This window comes from Cygnus olor, chromosome 5 (assembly GCF_009769625.2).
Source record: "Cygnus olor isolate bCygOlo1 chromosome 5, bCygOlo1.pri.v2, whole genome shotgun sequence".
NCBI lineage: Eukaryota > Metazoa > Chordata > Aves > Anseriformes > Anatidae > Cygnus > Cygnus olor.
This window is the reverse complement of record NC_049173.1, coordinates 21,879,607-21,901,621: the sequence shown is the minus strand read 5'-3', so window position 1 is coordinate 21,901,621 and position 22,015 is coordinate 21,879,607. Positions and strand designations below refer to the sequence as shown.

The following is a 22,015-nucleotide window of genomic DNA, read 5'->3' as shown; positions in this document are numbered from 1 at the left end:
ACTATCTCTGTTTTTTGTTTGTTTGTTTTTGTTTTTTTTGTTTGTTTGTTTGTTTGTTTTTTCTGAAACTGCTACCTTTCAGGTTTCATATGATGCCCCTAATAATCAAGGAAAAAAAGAAATTAGAAAGGAACTCCCTATTCTTTACAATACTGAATCAGATTGTCAATTCAATTGGATCTGATTCCAAGTTAATGTTGCATGAAGCCCTTAGATGTGGGCAAGTAAGTGGGCAAGTAGATAGGTACAGCAGTTGGTAAGTGATGACACGTTAAAATTTTTATGTTCGTTTCCTACTTCAAGCAAAGTATCGCTTTCTTCTATGAAACCCTATGTGAGAATTATCAGATCTTCAACTAGGGGCAAAACCCACATGCTCTAAATCCAACCTGGAAATCAAAAAAATTGTCAGGGTCTCAGTACTGCGTAAGCAAGGCCTTCTAGTAGTGATGGATGATTTATTTTTTATTCAGAATACTATCCTTAACACTCCCTTAACATGGGTGCCTTAGACACCTGCATTTTCAGTAGATACATTTTGCCTCCTTAAATTTTTTTCTTTCAGTATGATTTTGTTGACTTATTATGCTAAATTACTTTACAGTGGTACAATTAAAAACTGATATCTTTCTACCCAGGGAGAGCTGCATTTCACTGTTGGAGGATGTGATCACTGTTTGCAGAAGTTTTAAAGTGGTTTGCTGCCCTTTGGGATAAATAATGCTTCATAAAATAAATGTGACAGAGCCAGAATTATAGAAAGTGAATTTATATTTTGTGCATTCCTCCTTTCTTGACCTCTCACTGAGCAGACAAACTTTTAAAGCCAGTTCATTTTAAGAGAGAATTCAGTACCAGGATTTCAACCAAGTTCTTCCATTTTCCATGACTGAGAGAAGATGCCAAAAAATGACCTTAACACATAAAATGGGAAATTACTCTGTACATGCCACCTTCTATTCTTTTTAATTTTGCCTCCCCATGAAAATGTTTATGCATGAGATTACTGCAAGATTGCATCCTACAAATAGTAGCCATACAGCATTGCTGGTGCAAGAGTAAGTAACGCATACGATAGGGATTTCCTTAGTTCATGCCTGCTTTTTTACAGATCCTCTGCTTTTATAATTTTCATTTACAGTTGAACAGTCGTATTTTTATTTCTTGGCTCACTGAAATCAAGAGTGAATGAATGTCAGGTTGAATCTGAGCTTTCTGACTGACTGCTCAATTCTGTTTTTTTTTCTGTTTTTTCAAATTAAAATAGAAAAAGTTAGGGGGTGCGAGGAGCTTCTGTCAAAAGACAGAGGCACTTGTTGGCATTAGAACCATGGGTGGCTGAAGAAAAGATTGGGATCTCAGAATACTTTGTTCACGTAAAAAGAAGGAACATGCAGCATTTTGGAGGCAACGTAACAGGCGTGTGAATGTAAAAGAGACCTTAATTAAAGCTGGAGAATTTTTTTCCAGAATAAGGATTTTGAAGGTTTGTCGTGATGTGAGATCGCCAGGAATATTCACCTGGAGTACTGAAGTACAGCGTACTGCAGTACAGCCCTCCTGCTCCTGAAGAGCTGAGATTTAAGCAATACTTCCTGCCTGGTGAGGAACATATCAGTTGTTTTGTTTCAGGAGACATCCCACTGATCCTGCTGCTCAGCAGAAAAGGCAGCTTTCTGCAAGGAGAATTGTTAAGGGAGGCAATTTCAGCAGAAGCTGTAGTCTAAGCCGATGCTGCTGAGCTGGGGTAATTTTGTACTGTGTGCAGTACCTTTACTACCTGTGTCCAGAGGCTGCCACAGACTCTCTCCCTAATGGTCTGCATTACTAATTCAACTAATTGCAGCAATTACAGGCAGGAGATGCTGCTGGGAAGAGACACCAGTACGCTTCTCTCTAACATGCTGCGGTACATGCTGTTCATTAATTAGACCAGCAGCAAAAATAAAAATAATAATAATAATAATAATAATATAAAACTAATCACCAGCTGAAAATGCAAAGAAATGTGATGAAACTTGTCAGGGCCATGAACAGTCACAGTTTGGCTGAAGCCTTTCAGAATTGGACTTGCCAGCCTGTCAGCCCAGTCACAGCCAGACTGATCCCAGTTCATTTGGCAGGCAAGCAGGTGCAGTTGCATGTTGGTTGGGCATACCTGAAACACGAAGCGCTTCTTCGCAATGCAGCAAGCATGTCCTAGCTTGGAAAATATAAGAGATGCCCAGCCCAGGAGGTACATTAGCAGAACAGAAGGTACCTCTGCCTCAGAGTGATGCATTCAGCAACACAGCAGAGTACTGTTAGCTGCCTGGGTGATGCATATTATGTGGGTCTATCTTGTATGTTTTTCTTTGCAGAAAGCATGTTCAGCCTGGACATGCCTCATCTGTTCAGTCTGTCAGTGGGTGCCTTCTGGCTGGCCCTGCATGGTGTTGATGTTTATCAAGGAGCCCAGCGTGTTCCAACTGGACACATCTACCTTGGCTGTCGGAGGAACGTTTGCCAGCCAAGCAGGTGTCATAGCCCCCTGCACCTACTGTGCTCGACAGCGCAGTGCCAGTCACTGCTAGCCCAAACAGCACAGCAGGCACCTCGCACCTGTGCCCACCTGAAATATTCAACAGCACAGTAAAAGCACTAGTCCTCTGACAGGGGAATCCAGCTCCACGTTGGGTGCCATTTACACAGGCAGAGCTGGAATGGTTGGTGCAAATTAAATATTTTAAAAGTTAACCATTCTGAAACATTTTTTTCTAGGGTACTTAGCTGCCTCTGTAGCAGCCTCTTGGCTTGCAACTCTCTCATATTTTTTTCCTCTGTTCTTTTTCCTTTGTTCCTGCCCTTCACATGCCAGACAACAGATGACATTGTTTCATCAGCCGAATGTTCCAGTGATGATGAAGACTTCATTGACTGTGAACCCAGTACAGGTAAGTCAGGTCAGTCTTCTTTTGCTTGCTTTCTTACTTCATTTGCAAAAAACAATGCATACATATATCGATATGTGTGTGAATGTATACATATATGATTATATATGTATATATATGTGTGTGTATATGTGTATATATATACTTATGTATATGCACACTGTATATAAAATAAAAAATATACAAGCCAAGCATCGGATCCCATGGACTTGGCAACAGCAAAAAAAATAAAATAAAATTCATCACTGTTTGGTTAATATAAAGTTGTTTGCATAGAAAGCCACACTTCCCAAAAGCGATCCTAGCTAATTAATAGTTTACATGTTTGTAGCGGTTATTTAACTGACACAGAGGGAAAGCAAAAATATCAATGTGGCACATGGTAAATAATAAAGATTTATGAAGTGGGGTGGGTTAATGTTTGAAAAACAGACAAGAAACAAAAGTGAAGCAGTAGTGGTTTATTAGTGTTCTTTAATCCTCATTAATTGCTCTGAAGATGAAAATGTACAAGGATACATTTGTCCATGGGATTTTTAATACAGTTAACATGGTAATGTAGTTATACTAATTTTGTTTTCTGTGAGCCCAAACAAATTGGGGAGTATCAAAACATAGTTCCAACATAACAAAATTCGTAGTAATTCTTGCCATGTTATCTGCAGTGATGCTTCAAAATGTATCCATTAAAGAGTCAGAAGGACTGGCCATATGGAACTGACTCAACATCTTCCTTTCAGATACATTTTGATAAATTGATGGCTTTTCTTTCTGGTGAGATATATGATGTGATATCCAGCAGGCAACTGCAGTCTATTTTATTTCTTACAGGCTTTTTCAAGTCTTCTTTTTTGAGGCTTGTCATGAGTTAAGCATTTCTATAATAGAGAACAGACATCATCGAATTTCTGTGTACATTTAAAAAAAAAAAAAAAGGAGTTTGGTTAGAATCTGATGTCCTTAAAAGTGAAACATATAAATAGTTCAGGCTTTTTGTTTTGTTTTGTTTGTTTTTTTGCTTTGTCTTATTATTTATTTGGGATGATTTTTTTTTTTTTGCTTTAAAAAAATCCCCAGAATGCATTATAAATGTTATGTTCCTAGTTTCCTGAAGCCATTTGATTAATACAATAATAACTTTAAAATTCACCCAAGGCTAGTGCTTTCACATTTGTTTTGAATTCATCATTCTGTGCCTGCATTTTTTGGTAGAACTTGGTCCTGCAATAACCTGATTTTGGCGATGCTTTGTAGCTGGGAACTTCCACCATGTAGCAGCCTTCAAACTCTCGATTTCCTTGAGTCAGCAGGGACACAGTGCTAACAATAGCTCAGCCTACTCCCTTCTCTTTTTTTCACAAATCTCTCTGAGTTTTTTAACTCCCCACCTGGCAAAAGAGCAGTCCAAGTAATACAAATTGTAAAGCCTAAACAGTGTGGGTACTGGGATTTGAAATAAAGGCAGTAGTGAAATACCAGCACAATGGTTATAATGAAAGTGAAGAATGAGTTTTACAGGACCATGCTAAAAGGACTAACATACCACAAGTGATGTGCAAATGAGTGGGTAAGAATCATTTCATTAAAGCTTCACTAACATTTCAATACTTCAGCTTCTTTTTTTATTATTATTCTGATTGCCAAGCATTTCAATTAAACGAGGAAATGGGTTCTTTATCAGACTCCTCCTATGGTATATTTTTGTCATTTATGTTTCAACACAGAAATCACACTTCAGTGGCTATAAGTTGCAATAGCAATGTTTTCAGCTTATGCTGCCAGTTGAAAAATCGAAGTGTAAGGAGAAATTTGGTAAAACAGGATGTTTAGCATGAAATTTCAGAGTGCCAACATTTCCATACTAAAAATACGTCTCTCCTGACACAGATATCTAATGCTACAAACAGGTACAAACTGGATTTATAAAATGACGTGCTTTTGAAAATCCTGCTACGCATTACAGTCAGCAGCTGTAAGTACCCACAGACATCTGAGTATCTGCCGTGTAAAATAATATGATTCACTGAAAATCTGCTGAAGGTACTCTCCTAAACAACTAGACATTCCTTTACTGCATTCTATTCCCCCTTCATAGGATGGGGATCTGCCTGAGCCACTGAGTTCTGATTCTTTCCCTGGGAGTTACTGTGGTACTTAGAAAAAAGCTGGCCTGATTATATGTAAAAAACAGTCTCCCAGATGGTCCTTGCTGATGAGATTTACACTTCCAGATTTTGAGGTTTCCTGCTCTCAGAGGCACTGGTGTACAAAGCCACCAGAAGGCAGCGGGACACACAGGTCCTTTTTATTTCTAGAAGTGTAAACTTCACTCATTGCATCACGATAAGAAGGAACAGCGACAGGTTTGTGGAGCTCCTCATTTAGGTTTCTTTGTCTATCTTTTTCTCCCCATTCCCACTGCATCCAGGGAAGGTAGAACTGTGTCTGCAATACACCCGGTACTGAAGCACTCTCACAACCCAGGCCACAGTGAAATGCTAAAGTGATCTGAGCTGGCTTATCAAAATCCAGCGGTGCTGGCTTGGCTGAGCAGATATGTTTGCCTTTCCACTTCCGCAGCCAAGTCAGGATTCTGGCCATATGCCAAGGGCTGGTACTTAAACATATGTACATTGTGGAAAGAAAAGAACCAGATCATTTTGCCTGTATTTTCTAGTGTGCTAGTTTGTGGCGTTTTTTTTTAATTAGGGCCATTTGAAGTTGCTTCCTCCTGTTCGGTTGACAGGTCAGTGTATTTTACGCTGCCTTCTGGCTTGCCTGATCGCTTTTGCAGCAAATTGAAAATGAAATGACTCAACCTAGCGCAGGCCCCTCTTTGTTGCTCTGATAATGTGTAGCTTTTAAAGCTCTTGAGTTTCTGCCAAACACCAGAACTTGGCCTTCCATCACCCTCAGTGCTATGGTCCAGTAATGCAAAGGTTACTGAACCCACTGCTGCAGCTGTGAGATATGATATACATCACTGTGAACCTGCTGTGCTATAACCGAGACAAGGGCAGCTGAGATACCGCCCTGTAAATCAAAAGCTTTCAGATTTCATATGGGTCAGAATCAAATCCCAAGATCTAAATATATTACTTTGGACTTGGTCCTGGATCAGAGCCGCTGCCCTGCAGAGTCCATTTGAAGACTTTGGTTTCAGTGTACCCAAAGATAGTTTAGAAGACATAAAACCATGTCCTCTTTGAGGCTGAATTTCTTATGAGAACCATTTGCCAGATCTTATCGGCACTTAACTCTGATTGTCTGCTGGATCCAAGCCTTGAATCTCAGTAAACATATGATCTGCATCTGGATGCTTGCATCTCTTTAAAAGAAGATTGTGTAGAGGAAATTTCCTCACTGCCCTCTGGATTTTCCTGTCTCTCCTTGGAGAAACATCCCCCATAAATATGGTGCTCAGCTATCCTCAGTCTCTCCTGGTATCAAGCAGAAGGAAATTTCTTCTTCATTTCTTGTGCTGTGAATGAGGAATGCCCTTTAAAGTTGGGTGCGTGTCTCTGAGTATGCTGTGAAGTAGGCTTCCCACCTCACAGGCTGAACACCACACCAACCCCAAGGAAGGAGATTGCCCGGTGGCACTTGCCAGTGTGTAAAAGCATCTCTCATTTGATGGAATTTCCTAGCTATGGTCTTACAGCCAAAACAAAACCAGATGAACAAGTTTTACTAATCAATCATGCAGACAACTTACAGGAACTTTTGTTCTTTTTTGTGTTAGGAATTTATATTGAGTTTGGTTTTCAGCATATTGGTCCTTTTTCCTATGTACACTACAAAGGCCCTACCCATGAGTATATTTTATCTATATACGCACCATATAAGGTGTGTATATATATATATATATATGCATATAGCGTATATACTAAAGCAATAAATGACCAATATCAGCAGTAGCCCCTATCATCCAATCACGTTTACACAGAAATTCATGCCTTCATCTAACCCTGGCATCCGCTGGCGTGGACAGATGCATGATACTGTTATTTCTTGGTGAACAAAGCACGTTAATTTCTTTTTTTTGTTGGAGTTTTTTCTTTCTTCCTGTTATTTATTTATTTATTTATTTATTTATTGTAATCAATAGTTTCATCTACCAATTAGCCTTGGGGTAGGGTGGGGCAGGGAGAATAAAAAAATTATACAGGTATATCCATCGATATATACACACATGCTCCGTGTATATATAGATAGATATATACATTGTATATATTTGAAGAACATTTTCTGTCGTTTCACCTCATCTTGTGCCGCATGAATTTTTGGTGATTGATATTTTAGTTTCTTTTTATTTCTTTTCTTTTTTTTTGACTCTTAATGGTGCCATACCGCTATTTTTTTAATTTTTAAAATCATTGCTGTACTTTTCAATTTATACTTTTGGAGTTCTTCCAACAAAATAATGTTTTAATCATCTCAAAAAAAAGAGATATAGATCTGCAAACCAATAAAGGCAACAAAATCTTTTCTTGCCATCCTTAAGAAAACCACATTTTTAGACATCCCAAGAAAGTTGTGTGCGAAAGAATGAAGATACTTACCCTGCCTTTCTTTCTATTCTTTTCTCTTCTCCCTATCTTTTTTAAAACTTTTGAAAATCTGTCCCGTCTTTTCCCTTCCCCCTCCTTCCCCTTCTTTTTTTTTTTTTTTTTTTTTTTTTAAATTGAGTTCAGAGAAAAAACTGTGTAGAAGGAAAAAGAGAATCCCCTTTACCCCTGCATTCTCCCAGGAAAAATTCCTCCAACAACAACAAAAAACCCCTACAAACTGCAGATGGCATAAAAAGAATTTTATTGCAATGCAGAGTATCTGTTGTATCTTTTATTTCTGGGTCAGTGCAAGATCATTTTTGTGGCATGCTGTAGTTTAGCTGATTTAACTAACCACGGCCTTCATTAATCTGTGCATGGCCTGTGATGACGCCATCTCGTGTTTCATCAGAGCTACGCATTCAGGCTAACCAAGCAAGTCCGTAGTATATGATTTGGGGGGATATCACTTTAATTTTCATTTTTAGTTGTATTATAATTTTTTCTTTTTGGAATAGTTATGCCAATACGATTGGCTGCTTCTTGCAGCCTCAGTGTTATATATCTACTTTGTGTTACGGGGTTTTTGCTCTTTTTTTTAAAATTTATTTCTCAGTAGCAATCTTATGTCTTGTCTGTGTCCATCTGTCTTGTCGGTGTGTCTTGGAGTCCATTGGTCCAGTGTTGTTATGTGATTCTGTTCTCTGTTCGTAAGCTCCCTGCTGCTCTGTCATCCCTCTCCCCCTTCCCTTTCCCCTCCTTCCCTCCCAACTTTCCTGAGGTGGGGGTCCACAAAGGGGCAGCAAGCTTTGAATGATGCCATGAGTGGCATCCCGAGGTTTCAGGCTGGATATAGCAAGGTGTCCATACAGCTTCTTAAGAAAGATAAATTTGCAGCTGGAAGGTTTTCAAACACTGTTACCATTTCACTCTTAAAAACGGTTTGTTGGCATTAAAGTGACTTCTTATATGTCTGGTTGTTAGGGAATTTGCACGTGCATGCTGACATTTTAGAGGTAGAAGTCCTGTTACCTGTGCTTTGTGTGCCAGGAAACACTACGGATGGTGCAGGCTGTCTGTTAAATAGAAAGTACATAGGTCTTTTCATAAAAGGTAGTCCTGGGAAGGGAACATCTGTGCACATAGAACTGAAATTGTATCTGTGTGAATGTATTTCTAACATGTACAGTTGATAATAGACTTGTACTTAGGACACAAAAATGTAGGATGTGCTTAAGATTCTAAAAATGGTGCATCTTTGGGGGCTCAGTCTTCCCTTTGTCACTGTGTAGTATCTGCGTCTTTACCGAAGCTGGTAAAAATTGCCTTGCTGTTGTTAGCCTGTATAAGCTGAACAAAATTCTGGAAAGTCAACTGGAGTGTCTTCTGCCGTGGGCAGCATAAATGTGCAGCAGTGTGTAAGGCAGAAGAAAAAAAGATGAGTTTTCGGGTGTCTGCTCAGACTTGAAACCTTTTTTAGAAAAAAAGAATCCTTTGTTTTGTACAGTGGTGCATTCCCCAGAATACTTAATTCTGTTCCCACTAAACAAATGAGCCACATTAGGGTGTTAGGGTACTTCAGCTAGCATCAGTGGGGGCGTGAGCTCATGCTCATGGGGGAAGAGGCAGCCAGTATCCTTGTAGATGATGTGCAGGACATCACGAAAAGCATACTCACACTTACCTTTAGCCTAGCTAATTTTTTTGTTGTTGTTGTTTTTCCACTAATTAGTTTGTTCTGCAGAGGGGACAAGATGACAAAATCTGTGAACTTTCTTCACAAGAGAATGATATAAGACTTACCTGTTTAATCTAAAAGTTACCAGAAGAGGGAAGTGATGGGATATATTTAGATCTCCAACATGGAATTATTTCATTTAATTATTTCATTTAACTTCCCAATAGATATGTGTCATATAGTTGCACAAGGATGAAAAGAAAATAGCTTTTCTGTTACCAATAAAACCTATCATCTTATGCACAGTTCAGTTTTCTTTATATATGATCCAAGAGACATTGCTGATATTAATTATATCAAAAATGAATCAATATTTAAAGCTTTCTAGATTTAAGTTTTATATCTCAGTGCTTTCCACAACTGTTGATTCCTACCAAATCTAAATCTTTTTCTTGGAAATTGCTTAAATAGAGCAGCTGCTTATGAAATTGCAGTATAATCAACAGTATCTGTGTAATACTGCCCTCTGTCAGATAGACCAGAACAGTCCAGCTGGGTATTCTGAGCCCTGTATTGCTAACACTGGAAGAATCTTTTTTTTTTTTTTTTTTTTTTTTTTTTAACTCAAGCAGCAGGTGTTATCAGAGCAGAACAATCTGAGTTTTAGTCCCTCTGCATCGTGAGGCTCAGGGTAACCTTCACGTCTGGGTATTGTGATGAGTTAACAAAGTGTCCGGTCATCAGGACGCAAAGCTCCAGGCTGTGGACGAGTTGCCTTGTCCTGCTGAATGGTTCCTTTTATTCTCCTGATGCAGCCACTGCGCCACCTGCCACTGGCCATCCGCTGCAGAGAGCCAGAGGTTCCTTCCAATGCAGGAGGTGCTGTTGCAGGTCCTACTGCATTCACTTGTACTCCACTGAGCCTATATAGGGATTTCTGGCACTTGAAATAGCTCATACTTTTGTTTTCTGTATCAGGGATGGCTGCTGGCTTCAGCTCGTGTGCCATTTGTCACTTTGCAAGGGAGAGCTGGGGGGTGAATTGTTAAAACCCATGATAAAAAGCCTCAACGCCAGTGTGCGTCTCCCAGCTCTGCTGTTGGCTCCTTCTCTGTTTTTGCTCATTTGCCTACCTGCGAGGCAGTGTAAATGAAATATTTCTTAGACAAATGAGGTGGAGATGAAGGGAAAGAGGGAGATGTAATTGATATTTTAATGGGCTTTGATATCCAGGTGCAGGTTGATATACAATACAGTAAAATGCTGCTAACTATTAAAAATGCACAAGCAAACAATGTCACTGTTAAGGTTATATTATCATCTTCACTTGCTGTGGAAGTAACATTACTGTGTATTTTTATGAAATAGGTACAAACCTACAAAAGCAACAAGAATTCCCTGAAATTAAATGCAATGGGAAGCAGGTGAGGGATACAAAAAACAAATATTTCCATGTCAGGGAATATCTGCGTGGAACCATTTTTATTAAATATCACATTTTCCTCTAGCGTTAACGCATGCAATTGGAATGAACCATGTTCAGGCTCCGTAAATTAATACCATGTGTAGTCTACAATATACAGATCTTTTCTATCAGCACTTCCATCACTGTTCAAGTGTCCTGAAGTTTTCTTCAAAAACTTCACAGTTTTTCCAGCCTGACTTAGCTGGTGTAAGGTTCCCTGGCTTTCAATTTAGGATTAAGAGGAGATCAGGATCAGCCCCACAGTCTGGCTACCTTGCCCTTGCTGCCTTCCAGACTTTTTTAGAAGCGTGTTCTCTAAACTCAAAGCCATGTGCACTGTCACATTCTGGCAATCCCTCTAGTGCTGTGCCTTTGTTATCAAGCTGACACATGTCTAAAATACTAAGATATGATATTTTCAACCTGCTGGGACTTGCTTTTTCTCCCTGTTAGCTTTGATTTTCAGCTTCATAAAATATATGGGAAAGAAAGAAAAAATAGGCAATGACACATTCAGTGAAAGAGAAGAGGTAGCACATGACTCAGGGAAAGATTTTGCCTCAGAGGCAAATGTATGTGTATTAGACCCTTAAATGCCTATAGCAACCGATTCATTAGCTTTAGACAAGAAGGAACTATCTGATTTCTGGAAGACAAATAATATCCGTGAGTCTTCTAGAAGATTAGGGAAACGTTCTGTTAAAGGGAAAACATGCTGAGCATTTACTAATACTATGGACAGAGATATAGTTTTGCTCATAAAGGCTTTTATTTATATTTCCTCTGGTCATCATGCCTAGACCTGAAGGTGGTGTCCTGTGTATTAGAAAGTACTGATGTTCACATGAGTGACAACAGGTGGAATGATACCTCAGCAGAGCAGGGCAACCTATTCTCCTTCCATTTTCAACCAAAGTAGTTCATAAGATACCAAATCAGGTCAAAGGGATTACTACTTTGCCTGCATTCTGCCTTTTTTAGTTCCAATTTATTGATCACAAGAGCCAGAAATCAGTGTTTTATCCCAACTGTAAGCAGCCGGGAATCCCAGTTCTTGAGTGATGTGAAGTGTTAATACTTGTATTGAGTGTATTTACTCAATTATTAAGTATTATGTATTGAGTATTAAGTATTAAATATTAAGTATTGAGTATAATATAATTAATAATTGTATTATACTCAATACTTGCATTGAGTGTATATACTTGCATTGAGCAAGTATAACGAGTATAACTGATTTTAGATATTAGTTTTAGTGACTGTTGTCTTCTCTACTAAAATCTCTGGGGCTTCATAAACTTTGTATTTGACACACCAAAAAAAGCAAAAATAGCTCTGTAATTAGTCCAGGTATTTTCCAGGCTATCAAAAAATAATTTCAATTTCTCTTCTTGCTCTCCATGTTCTCCTTGCTCTTTCTTGTTTTCCACGAAGCAACAAGTCTACTATTGAGTGCCTGGAGTTTTTTTTTGTTTTGTTTTGTTTTTTTATTTACAAGCAAATGGGGAACAGATAGATTGTATCTTGCCTAATCCTCTTTCTCATATTCCCATTAAGTTCTGTTAATTCAAGTCTTCCACTTCTGTGTATCTCTGAAAGCAAGTAGTGCATCCCAGCGAGAAAGGGGAGGTGTTCTGTGAGCACAGGCAAGTGTGGCTCTCAGATTTGAGAGCTCGGCATCATCTGTGGTAGAGGACCCCAGGCACACATCTGAACTTGCAGCAGAGAGGAGAAGAAGGGTCAGCCCCCGGCCAAGTTTTGAATCACTTATCTCTCCCAGGGAATTAGGGGCACTCAGAGAGCTGTGGGGAGGATTAAGGAGGGTTTGACAGCTGGAGAGAAAGTCAAGTGACTTGGCGGTGTAGCAGGAATATCTGTGTATCCAAAGGAGAAAAGAACTTTTTTTTGGTACAGTGGGTTGGACATACTACCAGATTTGCCCTTATTCCAGTGGCTGAAGGTGGGATTTAATAGCTAGCCTTCCCATGAACAAAGCACTGTGACATGCTCCGCACAGCAGAGAGTGAGCAAGCTCTGAGCATGAAATGATGAAGGACTTTTGAGCTTTGTTTTCTGATAAGATAACTGAGAGCTTTTGGGGGTTTGCCTGAAGCCCTTTACTTCATGTGCTTAAACACATCATATAAACCCAAACAGAATACAGAGACTGGAAGAGTTCTTGAAAATATTTTGACCTAATTCTTTTTTGGTAAAATGTGAGGATTTGGTGTTGGCAAAGTAATGCAGGGACACCAACTAATTTCTTCTGAACCCTCTTTGTCAAATTAATTTGCAGAAAATGTCATATGACCCCTAAAATGCAATTTTCAACTTTTTATCTTAAAATTCCTTTCATTTTGAAATTTGTTTAAAAAAAAAATCAAAGTTCACATTCAAACAAAGTATCTCATTGCAAAAAAAAACTTCTTCAGTCTTTTTATCCTAAAAACAATTCACAAAATATACATATGTATATTGCTGAACAACATTCTTTCTATGGTTTTCAGAACTGTGAGTGAATTGGAAAATAAATAAGTGAAGTAAAATGACTACCCACAAGCAAGTGGAAACAATGCAAGGTTTTTTTGGTTTGTTTGGTTGGTTTGTTTGTAACTCAGTAACTATTTTTATTTCCAGATCTTTAATGCCCTTCTTTCATAGAGCTTTGACACAATATGCTACATTCACATGAACTAGGACACACTCACTTCACTGCTGGGGTTGCCAAGTAGTATCCTGTATCCTATATGTATGTATTAAGTTTTATAGTCATAAGCATTGTGTGGGGATTTCAGTATGCTTGTCTCTTTTTTTTTTTTAATGTCCAAAATATGACTAATAACCTTCACCATTCATTAACTTAGGAGTTCTTTCACTAATTCTTTTCAGTTTTTCAACTTCCTTTCTCCCTTGTTTGGCTCTCCAGAACATTAACCTATACTTTTCCACATAGTGACATCTGTCACTAGTTCTACATCAATTTTATTAGATGGATACAACCATTAATTAAATTTATCAAAGGAGTTGGGCTAGTATATTTCTGCGTCTTCAGTTGTTTCATACATATCTTGTCATTATCTTTTGAACAGCACTGGTAAAAGTCCATCCCTGAAGCTGTGTGATCTTTCCAGCATATGCTGTTTTCCATATCTATCACTTTTCCCTTGGAAAGGAAAGGCAAGCAAAAATGATTTTGGAGGGAGAAGAAAATACCTCTCCTTCACTAACGCAGTATTTTTAGAAACAGCTGGTAAAACAAACTGCAAATGTTATGCCTGGAGCACCTCTATTCTAATAGCAGAATCGTTTAAAGATGAAAGCAGCCATTTGTGTGTCTAGCTCACGCTGCTAGTAACGCTCCCTCCACACCCCACCAGTGGGGGAACCTGCTCAGGTAGCTTGCCTTCTTGCTTTCTCTGCCAAGGTGCTTAAACGCTGCTCTGTAGGTTCAGGCAGTGCTTTCTGTGACAAACACAAAGAAGTGATACCATAGGAAAAACACACCTCAGTCATCTGCACCTCAAATTAGTGGATTCCTTGTTCTTCCAGGGACTTTTTTTCTTTGCCTTCCAGATGACCTTTCCTTCCCAATGGGGAAGTTACGAGTTTTCTGTTGGCCCGTCTTGTAGGTGGCAAGTGTCCAGACACAAGCTGCCAGTTCAGATAGCTTAAGAAAGTCCTAGGAGCTGCCAGGCTAGGGGTTCCAAGTGTGAGAAAACTGTCTTCACACGGAAATGTTTACAGTGTCCTGAGAACTTGAGCTGTTGTATTTCTTTTTCCATAGCAAATTTGCTTAGTTTCCATTAAAGGTCAGCAATTAAGAAGCTGAGCACCAAATGAGGCAACAGTCATTAGTACTCCAAAAACAGACATTTTGTGAAGGCCCAGATCTATGATGGAATATCAGTGGGTATTGATACCTATTGCTTTTCCCTTAAAATCTCTGTAAAAACAATTTTGTTTCCTGTATTTTGGGAGTTTTAATTTCTGATGCAAGCTACACGTTCAACATGTTTGTTTAAAAAGAATTTTAGCAGTTGGATCCTGGGAATGGTTGCACATGTGAATGTCCAATTTTGTAGCTGTATTACCATATTTTATCCAGCATCTGAGAGGAGCTTTGTGGGTATTAGTACAGCTGAGCACTTACTTCAAAGATCTAAATTTTAGATTTATACACTGACAAGAGATAGTTAATCCTTTTGTGGACTGGGCCCTTAAGGGCCGTGTGAATGGCAAGACTTGGTATAAGACCTTGGAGTCTTAATTCTTCTTTCACATTCAAACCCCACTTAATCTGTCCTTCACTTTTAAACAAAGGTTGCATTTTGATCCTACAGATTTCTTAAACCTTTTGTCAGACACACACTCCAGGAGGTCATTTTTCTGGGGATCCAGTCATGTTAGGGCAATGACAGTTTTTACTGTGGTATGTCATATTACATTAATTTTCTTATACAAATGATATTTCAGCAAATGAGAAACAAGACAAATGAGCTACCTAGTGTGAAGTTAAAGATTTCAGACATGAGCTTAGAGCAATGATCATTGTTCCTTGTTGAACAGCAGTTCTCTATCAGTTTTCTCTTTTGTTTTGTGTTGTGCTGTTCTTTTCTGGTAATGAAATGCATAGAGCTCTACACATCATTTCAGGGGTAGCAGTGACAAAGCTGTGTAGAGAGGCACTGTTATCTCTCTGCTCCATTACAGTGAAGCCTCTGCTTATACAGCCTGAGTTCTGAAAATAGTTGGAAAGCTTAATAAGCATAGGGAGCTGGTGTGGAGGAAAGAGATTCTCTGCAACAGAGGATTAAGGGATGACAAATGCAGTTTCCTTTTTATATAAAAATGTATGTTTTTATAAAATCCAGAACATTTGAGCTCTGCGTCTCTAACTGGAGCAGTGGGAAAGGTACTGGAAATAGGAATTGAGGGAAAGACATATGTTTGCATATATGTATGTATATAACATGTGTGTGATCATATATATATAGATATGTGTGTAAGCATAGATATAAAAAAGTTAGCATTATTCAGTCACACAATATGGTGACAGATTTCAAACAGTTCTAGCAAATATCTCAGCTGTGAAAATGGAGTGCTGGTAATACCCTCTGTTGGTCCCTAGGAGATGGACTGCATGTCATATTTCAAGTCTATGAGTCTACTGTAAGAAATTATGTCCTTGCTCTACCCTAATGCCAAAGTAAGTTGGCAATAATCCATAGAAGCATTATTATCGGTGTAAAACTGTGGCAGATGAGTCTCTTAAGTTCAGACATAGGGTAGTTTACCAGACCTAAATTTCAGATCAGAAACAGTGATTTATGAAATTCATTGCATGCATGAAAAAAATCCGTATGCAGAAAGAATTCCTGAGAGACTAAGTTAGGTAATTGGCATCAAATGGTAACAGTAGAACTTTTTCACTGCATTCCTCACTTGTTTATAAATCTCTTCCAAACCTTTTGTCCAGAGCATTTATGAATGTGATGTTGATTTTGTTGTGGAAAAGGAAGTAGTCAGCACTTGGATCTTCATAGCAGTTTAGAATCTGGATGCAAATTAAATATTTTCATGGTCAAAAATTTCAAAAAATTCCAGTATGTATGCATGCACATGCATAATTACTGATTTCATTAACCACATGGCTGGAAAAGCTGGCAGCCTGATTCTGTGAAATGTTTAGTGGCTTCGGTTTTTACTGGGGTTAATGAAAGTAGAAAGCGTCAGTAGAAAGAAAAATATCATCCATGTTTCTTACTGTATTTCATTACAATGCTCTACTTTATTCTACATGGTTTGAATATATGAGACATGCCTGTTGGTTTTCTGAGACCAGGCAGCTTCTGAGTTGTATTTAATTTTTTGAGCCCAGTTGGTGCATCTATTCTCTGCACATTGATATTCTAGAAGAGATAAGAGATGAAGCCTGCTTTTGCTTAGAAAGTATGTACTGTCTTTGAAGTAAGCCATTGCAACTTCCATTTTTTTCATCATCTGATAATATTTCGGATGTCTCAGTCTTATCTGAAATTCATATCTGACTCTTCTCCCACGTGCCTGGTGACAGGACGAGGGGGAATGGGCTAAAGTTGCGCCAGGGGAGGTTTGGGTTGGATATTAGGAAGAACTTCTTTACTGAAAGGGTTGTTAGGCATTGGAAGGGGCTGCCCAGGGAAGTGGTTGAGTCGCCATCCCTGGAGGTCTTTAAAAGACGTTTAGATGTTGAACTTAGTGATATGGTTTAGTGGAGGACTTGTTAGTGTTAGGTCAGAGGTTGGACTAGGTGATCTTGGAGGTCTCTTCCAACCTAGACGATTCTGTGATAACACTGAGCCCTGTATGGTGTTTGACCAGAAATGGACTGTAAGTACTTCAGTAACATTGTTTATCTCAAACTGAAAATGTTTTGCAGGTACTGGAAAGAAGCTTTACAGACCTATTATAAGGCAGATGAATACTGTTGTCCCCGCTTTATAAATACTGAAATCAGAGAAGTTAGAAGGATGTTTCCTTAAGTGTCTTACTAACAAGCTTTAGTTGAGATACATGGAGAAAGTTGGACAGATGCATGGAGAAAAGGATTTGTAGAAAATGTAGAAGTTGCATAGGAGGGAGGAGGAAAAAAGTATTACTGGTGTTAAAAGAAGAATTGCACTAGCAAAGGGGAAGAAATGTTTCTGAATAAAATGATTTTTTCCTTACAAAAAATCCATATTTGTTAAAACAAAGGGAACAATTTCACATATAGCTTTATGTCAAAGCTGTAGATGAGCAATCAAGCCTTTCCTCATTCCCACCTATATGTGTGTTTGCTTCTAGAGTCTGGTCCACTGGCTTTAATGGTTTTGTATCCTGCTAGCCCCTGCAGAGTCCATGCAGCACTGGAACGGAGGCTGGGTTCCAGTCTGTTTCTCACTTCTTCAGTGGAGCCGTTTACCCACATCCTAATTACGAGTTCAGTCAGTAATATTTCTGTGTCACCACTGAAGGCAATAGGGTAGCTCCAAGGTTGTTGAGGGCATACTTTGACCTGCAGTCTTTATTTATGAGTGGTGATGATAGGAGACCTGAACTTGACTCAGATCCCAGACTAAGTTGGCAGAGAGTTGGTATGAAGAATATTTTTAAGCTGGAAATAGATCAAAAATTTTTTAAGTTGGAAATGCATCCACTGAGACATAATAAGCATGGAACCCCATGGCAGGGTTTTCAAAGTGGAATGTGTTTTTCTAAGGGAAAAGTAAAGCTGGGCAAAGAGCGGAAATGAAGTACTTTTCCAGTTAACCCTGTGCACTCTCTCTTCCAATGAAGATAGAGCACATGCAGCTTTTTTTTTTCTTTTTTTTTTTTTTTGGAAGCTTAGTACTTCCACACTGAATTCTTCCCTTTCTTTGTAGTTATATATTTGAATTGACACTTGGTTCTCTTTTTAAATATTTTTATACTATTGTTACCACTTCTAAATTACCTGACAGTAAAATAAGATAATAATATGAAATTGGGATGGAGCTACAATGTGGCAATGGCACTTCTGAGTTCCTTGTATGAATTCATTAGCCAATAAACAGCCAAAGACAAATGTCTGAAAACATGGGGCATCCGCATGTGCAAGAGTGAGACACCTGAAATAATTAAATGTTGAGAACGAGAGTATCTTATGCATGTGCCTGTTTAACATGTAGTTGAAATCGAGCAGCTGATAATTTGACTTCTGACATGCCTCCATTTTGATGAATATCTCAATGCCATGGAAGGTTATGAAAAGAAGCCAGTTTGCATTAAACACTTAAATTTGCCATTAAAGACTGGCACGCATTGTTTAGGCACTGGGAATGACAGGCAAATCTAGCAGTTTTTCTCCAGCATGTTGTTGGTCCATGTGCCTGCTCATGCTTAGTGTCCTTTTGCAAAAGGCAAGGAAGGAGCCATACATGTCCAAGTGTTTATAATGAGTCTTTTGAATTGTGGAACTTTTCTTCTAACTTCAAAACAGTGTTGTTCACTACTACTCTAATATGTCAGTAAACCTCAGGGCACTAAGGTTAGAATTTCAACAGCTTTTTAATTCATTCATAAAGTTCACATTTGCAGGTTTTGCCAACAGCAGAATTACCCAAATAAAGTGTTTGTTCTTCTAACACAATATTTCCAATTCCATCACTATTTTGATTGTGCTTAAGAACGTCATGTGTAATAAGAATACGAAAAGGAATAATAAATTCACTGGGAAAAAAAAATCTGTATGAGAAAATTTTGTGGCTTGCACAGATAAAGGAAATTAGAGTCTATGAGAAAGTAATAGACTTCCCTATTAAAATCTAACAGTATAATGTCTTACTTCATAGCAGAGGAAGGCCTAATGTGATAAGGGTTTTTTTTTAGCTTCTCTTAATTAACATTTCATCCTATTAGGCTTAGTTTGCAGTTACCTTTAATTTCACAGGTATTCATGATTGTTATGCTCCTGTGAATTACCAAACCATGAAGCTGAGACATGATGGTTAATAGCTATGCGAAGTCTTGTTTTAGATGATTTTCTAACAGTGACCTTAAAATGTAAATGTAAATATTTCAGGTAATACAGTAAGTAGTCACATGGAAAATACATTTAAGTGTATGACTATATATCTCTTTGAATAGTGATTCAACAGCAATCTGACCTGCACCACTGGCCTATGAATATTAACTGCTCTATTAAAAAAAATAAAAATGTTTTGCAAGTTAGTGCTTCGCCAGTGCCTCAAAGAAAACAATTAAACATTTGTAATAGTGTGATATACTTTATCTTATCATGGCGTGAAGATAAGGGAGAGTGAATATCAAGGCCACCTAGCTTGCCAGTGCGGAGCAGAATTAATCAGTAGCAGAAGTCAGTCATCCTGAATTTTGTTCATAAAGTCCTTAGGGTCTGAATGGGCCTGAAGAATTTTGGTGTCCAGCTCCTCAATTTTATTCATGGATATACTATCTCTACTGTCCTAAAGTACTCTGAAGTATGATCATTATCATCAATATTAAATAAGGTTAACTTTTGCAGTGACATGTTTCTCTTTTAATCCAATTCGTTGTGCAAGCAAAGTAAATATGCTTCCCAGCCACTCTCTTGCTATAATGCAACCTCTGATAAACAGCTTAAAGCTTTGGCTCCTGAATCGCCGCAGAGTTTATTCCAGTCATTCACTGTGTTGAAAAAGAGGATTCAAACTTGCCTGCAGCAGCCTTTCACCACTGTAATCCTGAACTTTCAAAAAGAAATCTGCAAAAACGACCCTCTCTCTTTATGCTCCTGCACTTCCCAGCAGTATTAAACTTGCCCATAAAAACAAACAAACAAAGTCCTGCCAAAAATCCAACCCAAAATGCCTGGATCATAGCAATATCCCCTCTTGTCTTTTCCAAATGATAGACAGAACTAGCTCACATGTTGAAAGCTACTTTACAAAGGGCTCCCCTGCAGTGTTTCAGAGCTAGATAGTTCATACATTAGTTGGCTCTATTGTATTTCTGATGCAGTGACAAGTGCTGCCTAGTGGAACTGACTTCAAAGCACAGGTTGATAATCATTGCCATTCTGTCTCCAAACACTTCTGCTTGAGGTCTCAATGGGATTGTGGTGCATTCAAACACTAGTACAATCAAAGGGGAAGAGCATCACACATTCTCTGAACTGATGTGAGAGAACAACACCTAACATACTCAAAAGGTTGGTGTTCCCTTCTCTTGCTTTTCAGAGGAAGAATTGTGGTTGTATTTATTTCAGTTTACTCAGTATCATCATTTCTACCCAGGATTTTCTACCACTTCCCAGTGGTATTTTAGTAGAACCTCTTAGCAGTCAGTTTGGTAGTGATCTTCTCATCAGTAACAGTCTCATAGCATATAACAGTAACATATCATTTTTCCTCCACAGGTATCCAGGTATTACACAAAGACTTAGTGTACCCAGCATCACCTCATTTTACTGATAGGGAATTTGGTCTAGCCTTTTCAGCATGGCTGTGGGTCTGAATCCTCATATTAATTACGAGGAATATTTTGACTTGTACTTGACTGAAGAGGAGATTGAAGGACTTATCCTCATTCCGGAGTCCAAATGACTTCTTATAGGAAAATAACAGATCAAAATTTTCTATTAGCCCCTGTCTAATTTATTTTAACTGCCGCAACAGTATTTTTCTCAGCATTATTCAGAGCTTTGTCCAGCCTACTTAATTCCATGGTAGTATTTTGCACTTTCAAGATTTAACCTCCGTTATGGAAACTACCATTTTTTGGCTTGTTTTCTTTCAGTTTTGATATGGGAATAACATTACTCCAAGTCAATCCACAGCAGAAAGAACATACTTTGACATCCAGTAGCCAAAGTAGAGTAACTTTAAAGCAGGGCAATACCACTGGATAATCCATCATTGGGAAGATGTGCTTTGAGTCTCTGATTTATCACAGTTTTTCTAAATGATTTTGAATGAATCATAAAGGATAGGAATGGATATAAAAGGGATCAAACTCAATAGAAGACAATATGCAGATACATAATGTGCCTTTTTCAGTAGCATTCATTAGTGAAAGAAGTTTAGGTTTGAAGGCACATGTAAATGAATCTTGTTCAAAGCCTGCTGTGGAGAGCTTCTCCTCAGCCATCACAAGGTAAATTCTCTTCACTCCAGATTTAACCAGGGACTGATGTTCACAGCGCTGAATGGACACCTAGTTTAATGTTTCTTCTCAGTTAGTGCAATATTTGACTTGATACCATTTCCAGGGAAATCATGTGTTGTTTTTAGATGGAATTCATCACCATTTCTGATTGCCCAATTTATACTTATTCATTAACGTACCTGTTTTCTTCTACAGCTTATAAAATATTTCCTTAGTCTGATGTGTACGTTGTTAAAGGTACTTGTTAAAGCTCTGTAGTAATAGATTCCCATGTATCCAAGAATAAGCTGCAGCTGCCTCACCAAAGACACTTCAAAAGTGAAATCTCTGGATCCTGAATGTCTTCCAGAGAGAGAAGTAGCGTCTGGGATGATCCTGAATTATTCAGCTATCCAAGAAGTGGACAACATTTTTGTCTGGTTTCATTTAGCGTTGTTTTGTTTACAGGACCAAGATAAAAGCACAGCAACTATCTCTGCATGCAAGCTGCAAATGCAGGTTCTTCTCAGCACTGATTTATGTCTGTAAGAGGAACAAGAAATAATAAAATAAGAGGGAATTTTGAGAACCAGGATCACTACACCACAATCAGAAGAGTTTTTAAATTGTTTGTAAGAGAAACCTTTTAACAGTGAATTCTCTGTGGTTTGGATCCTCCACTCAGAAAGCAAGGGAGGAAGCTCTATCCATTGAGTCACTTACGGCTGGACACGGTGCACAACCTGAG

The 22,015-nt window shown here is 38.5% G+C and overlaps 1 protein-coding gene across 1 annotated transcript in view; it reads left to right on the top strand.

Moving 5' to 3' along the window:
• Positions 1–22,015, top strand: part of NRXN3 (neurexin 3) — a 1,009,770-nt gene that overhangs the window by 971,370 nt on the left and 16,385 nt on the right. The window contains 1 exon segment of the mRNA XM_040559130.1: positions 2,858–2,933. Coding sequence (XP_040415064.1) covers positions 2,858–2,933 — 76 coding nt within the window.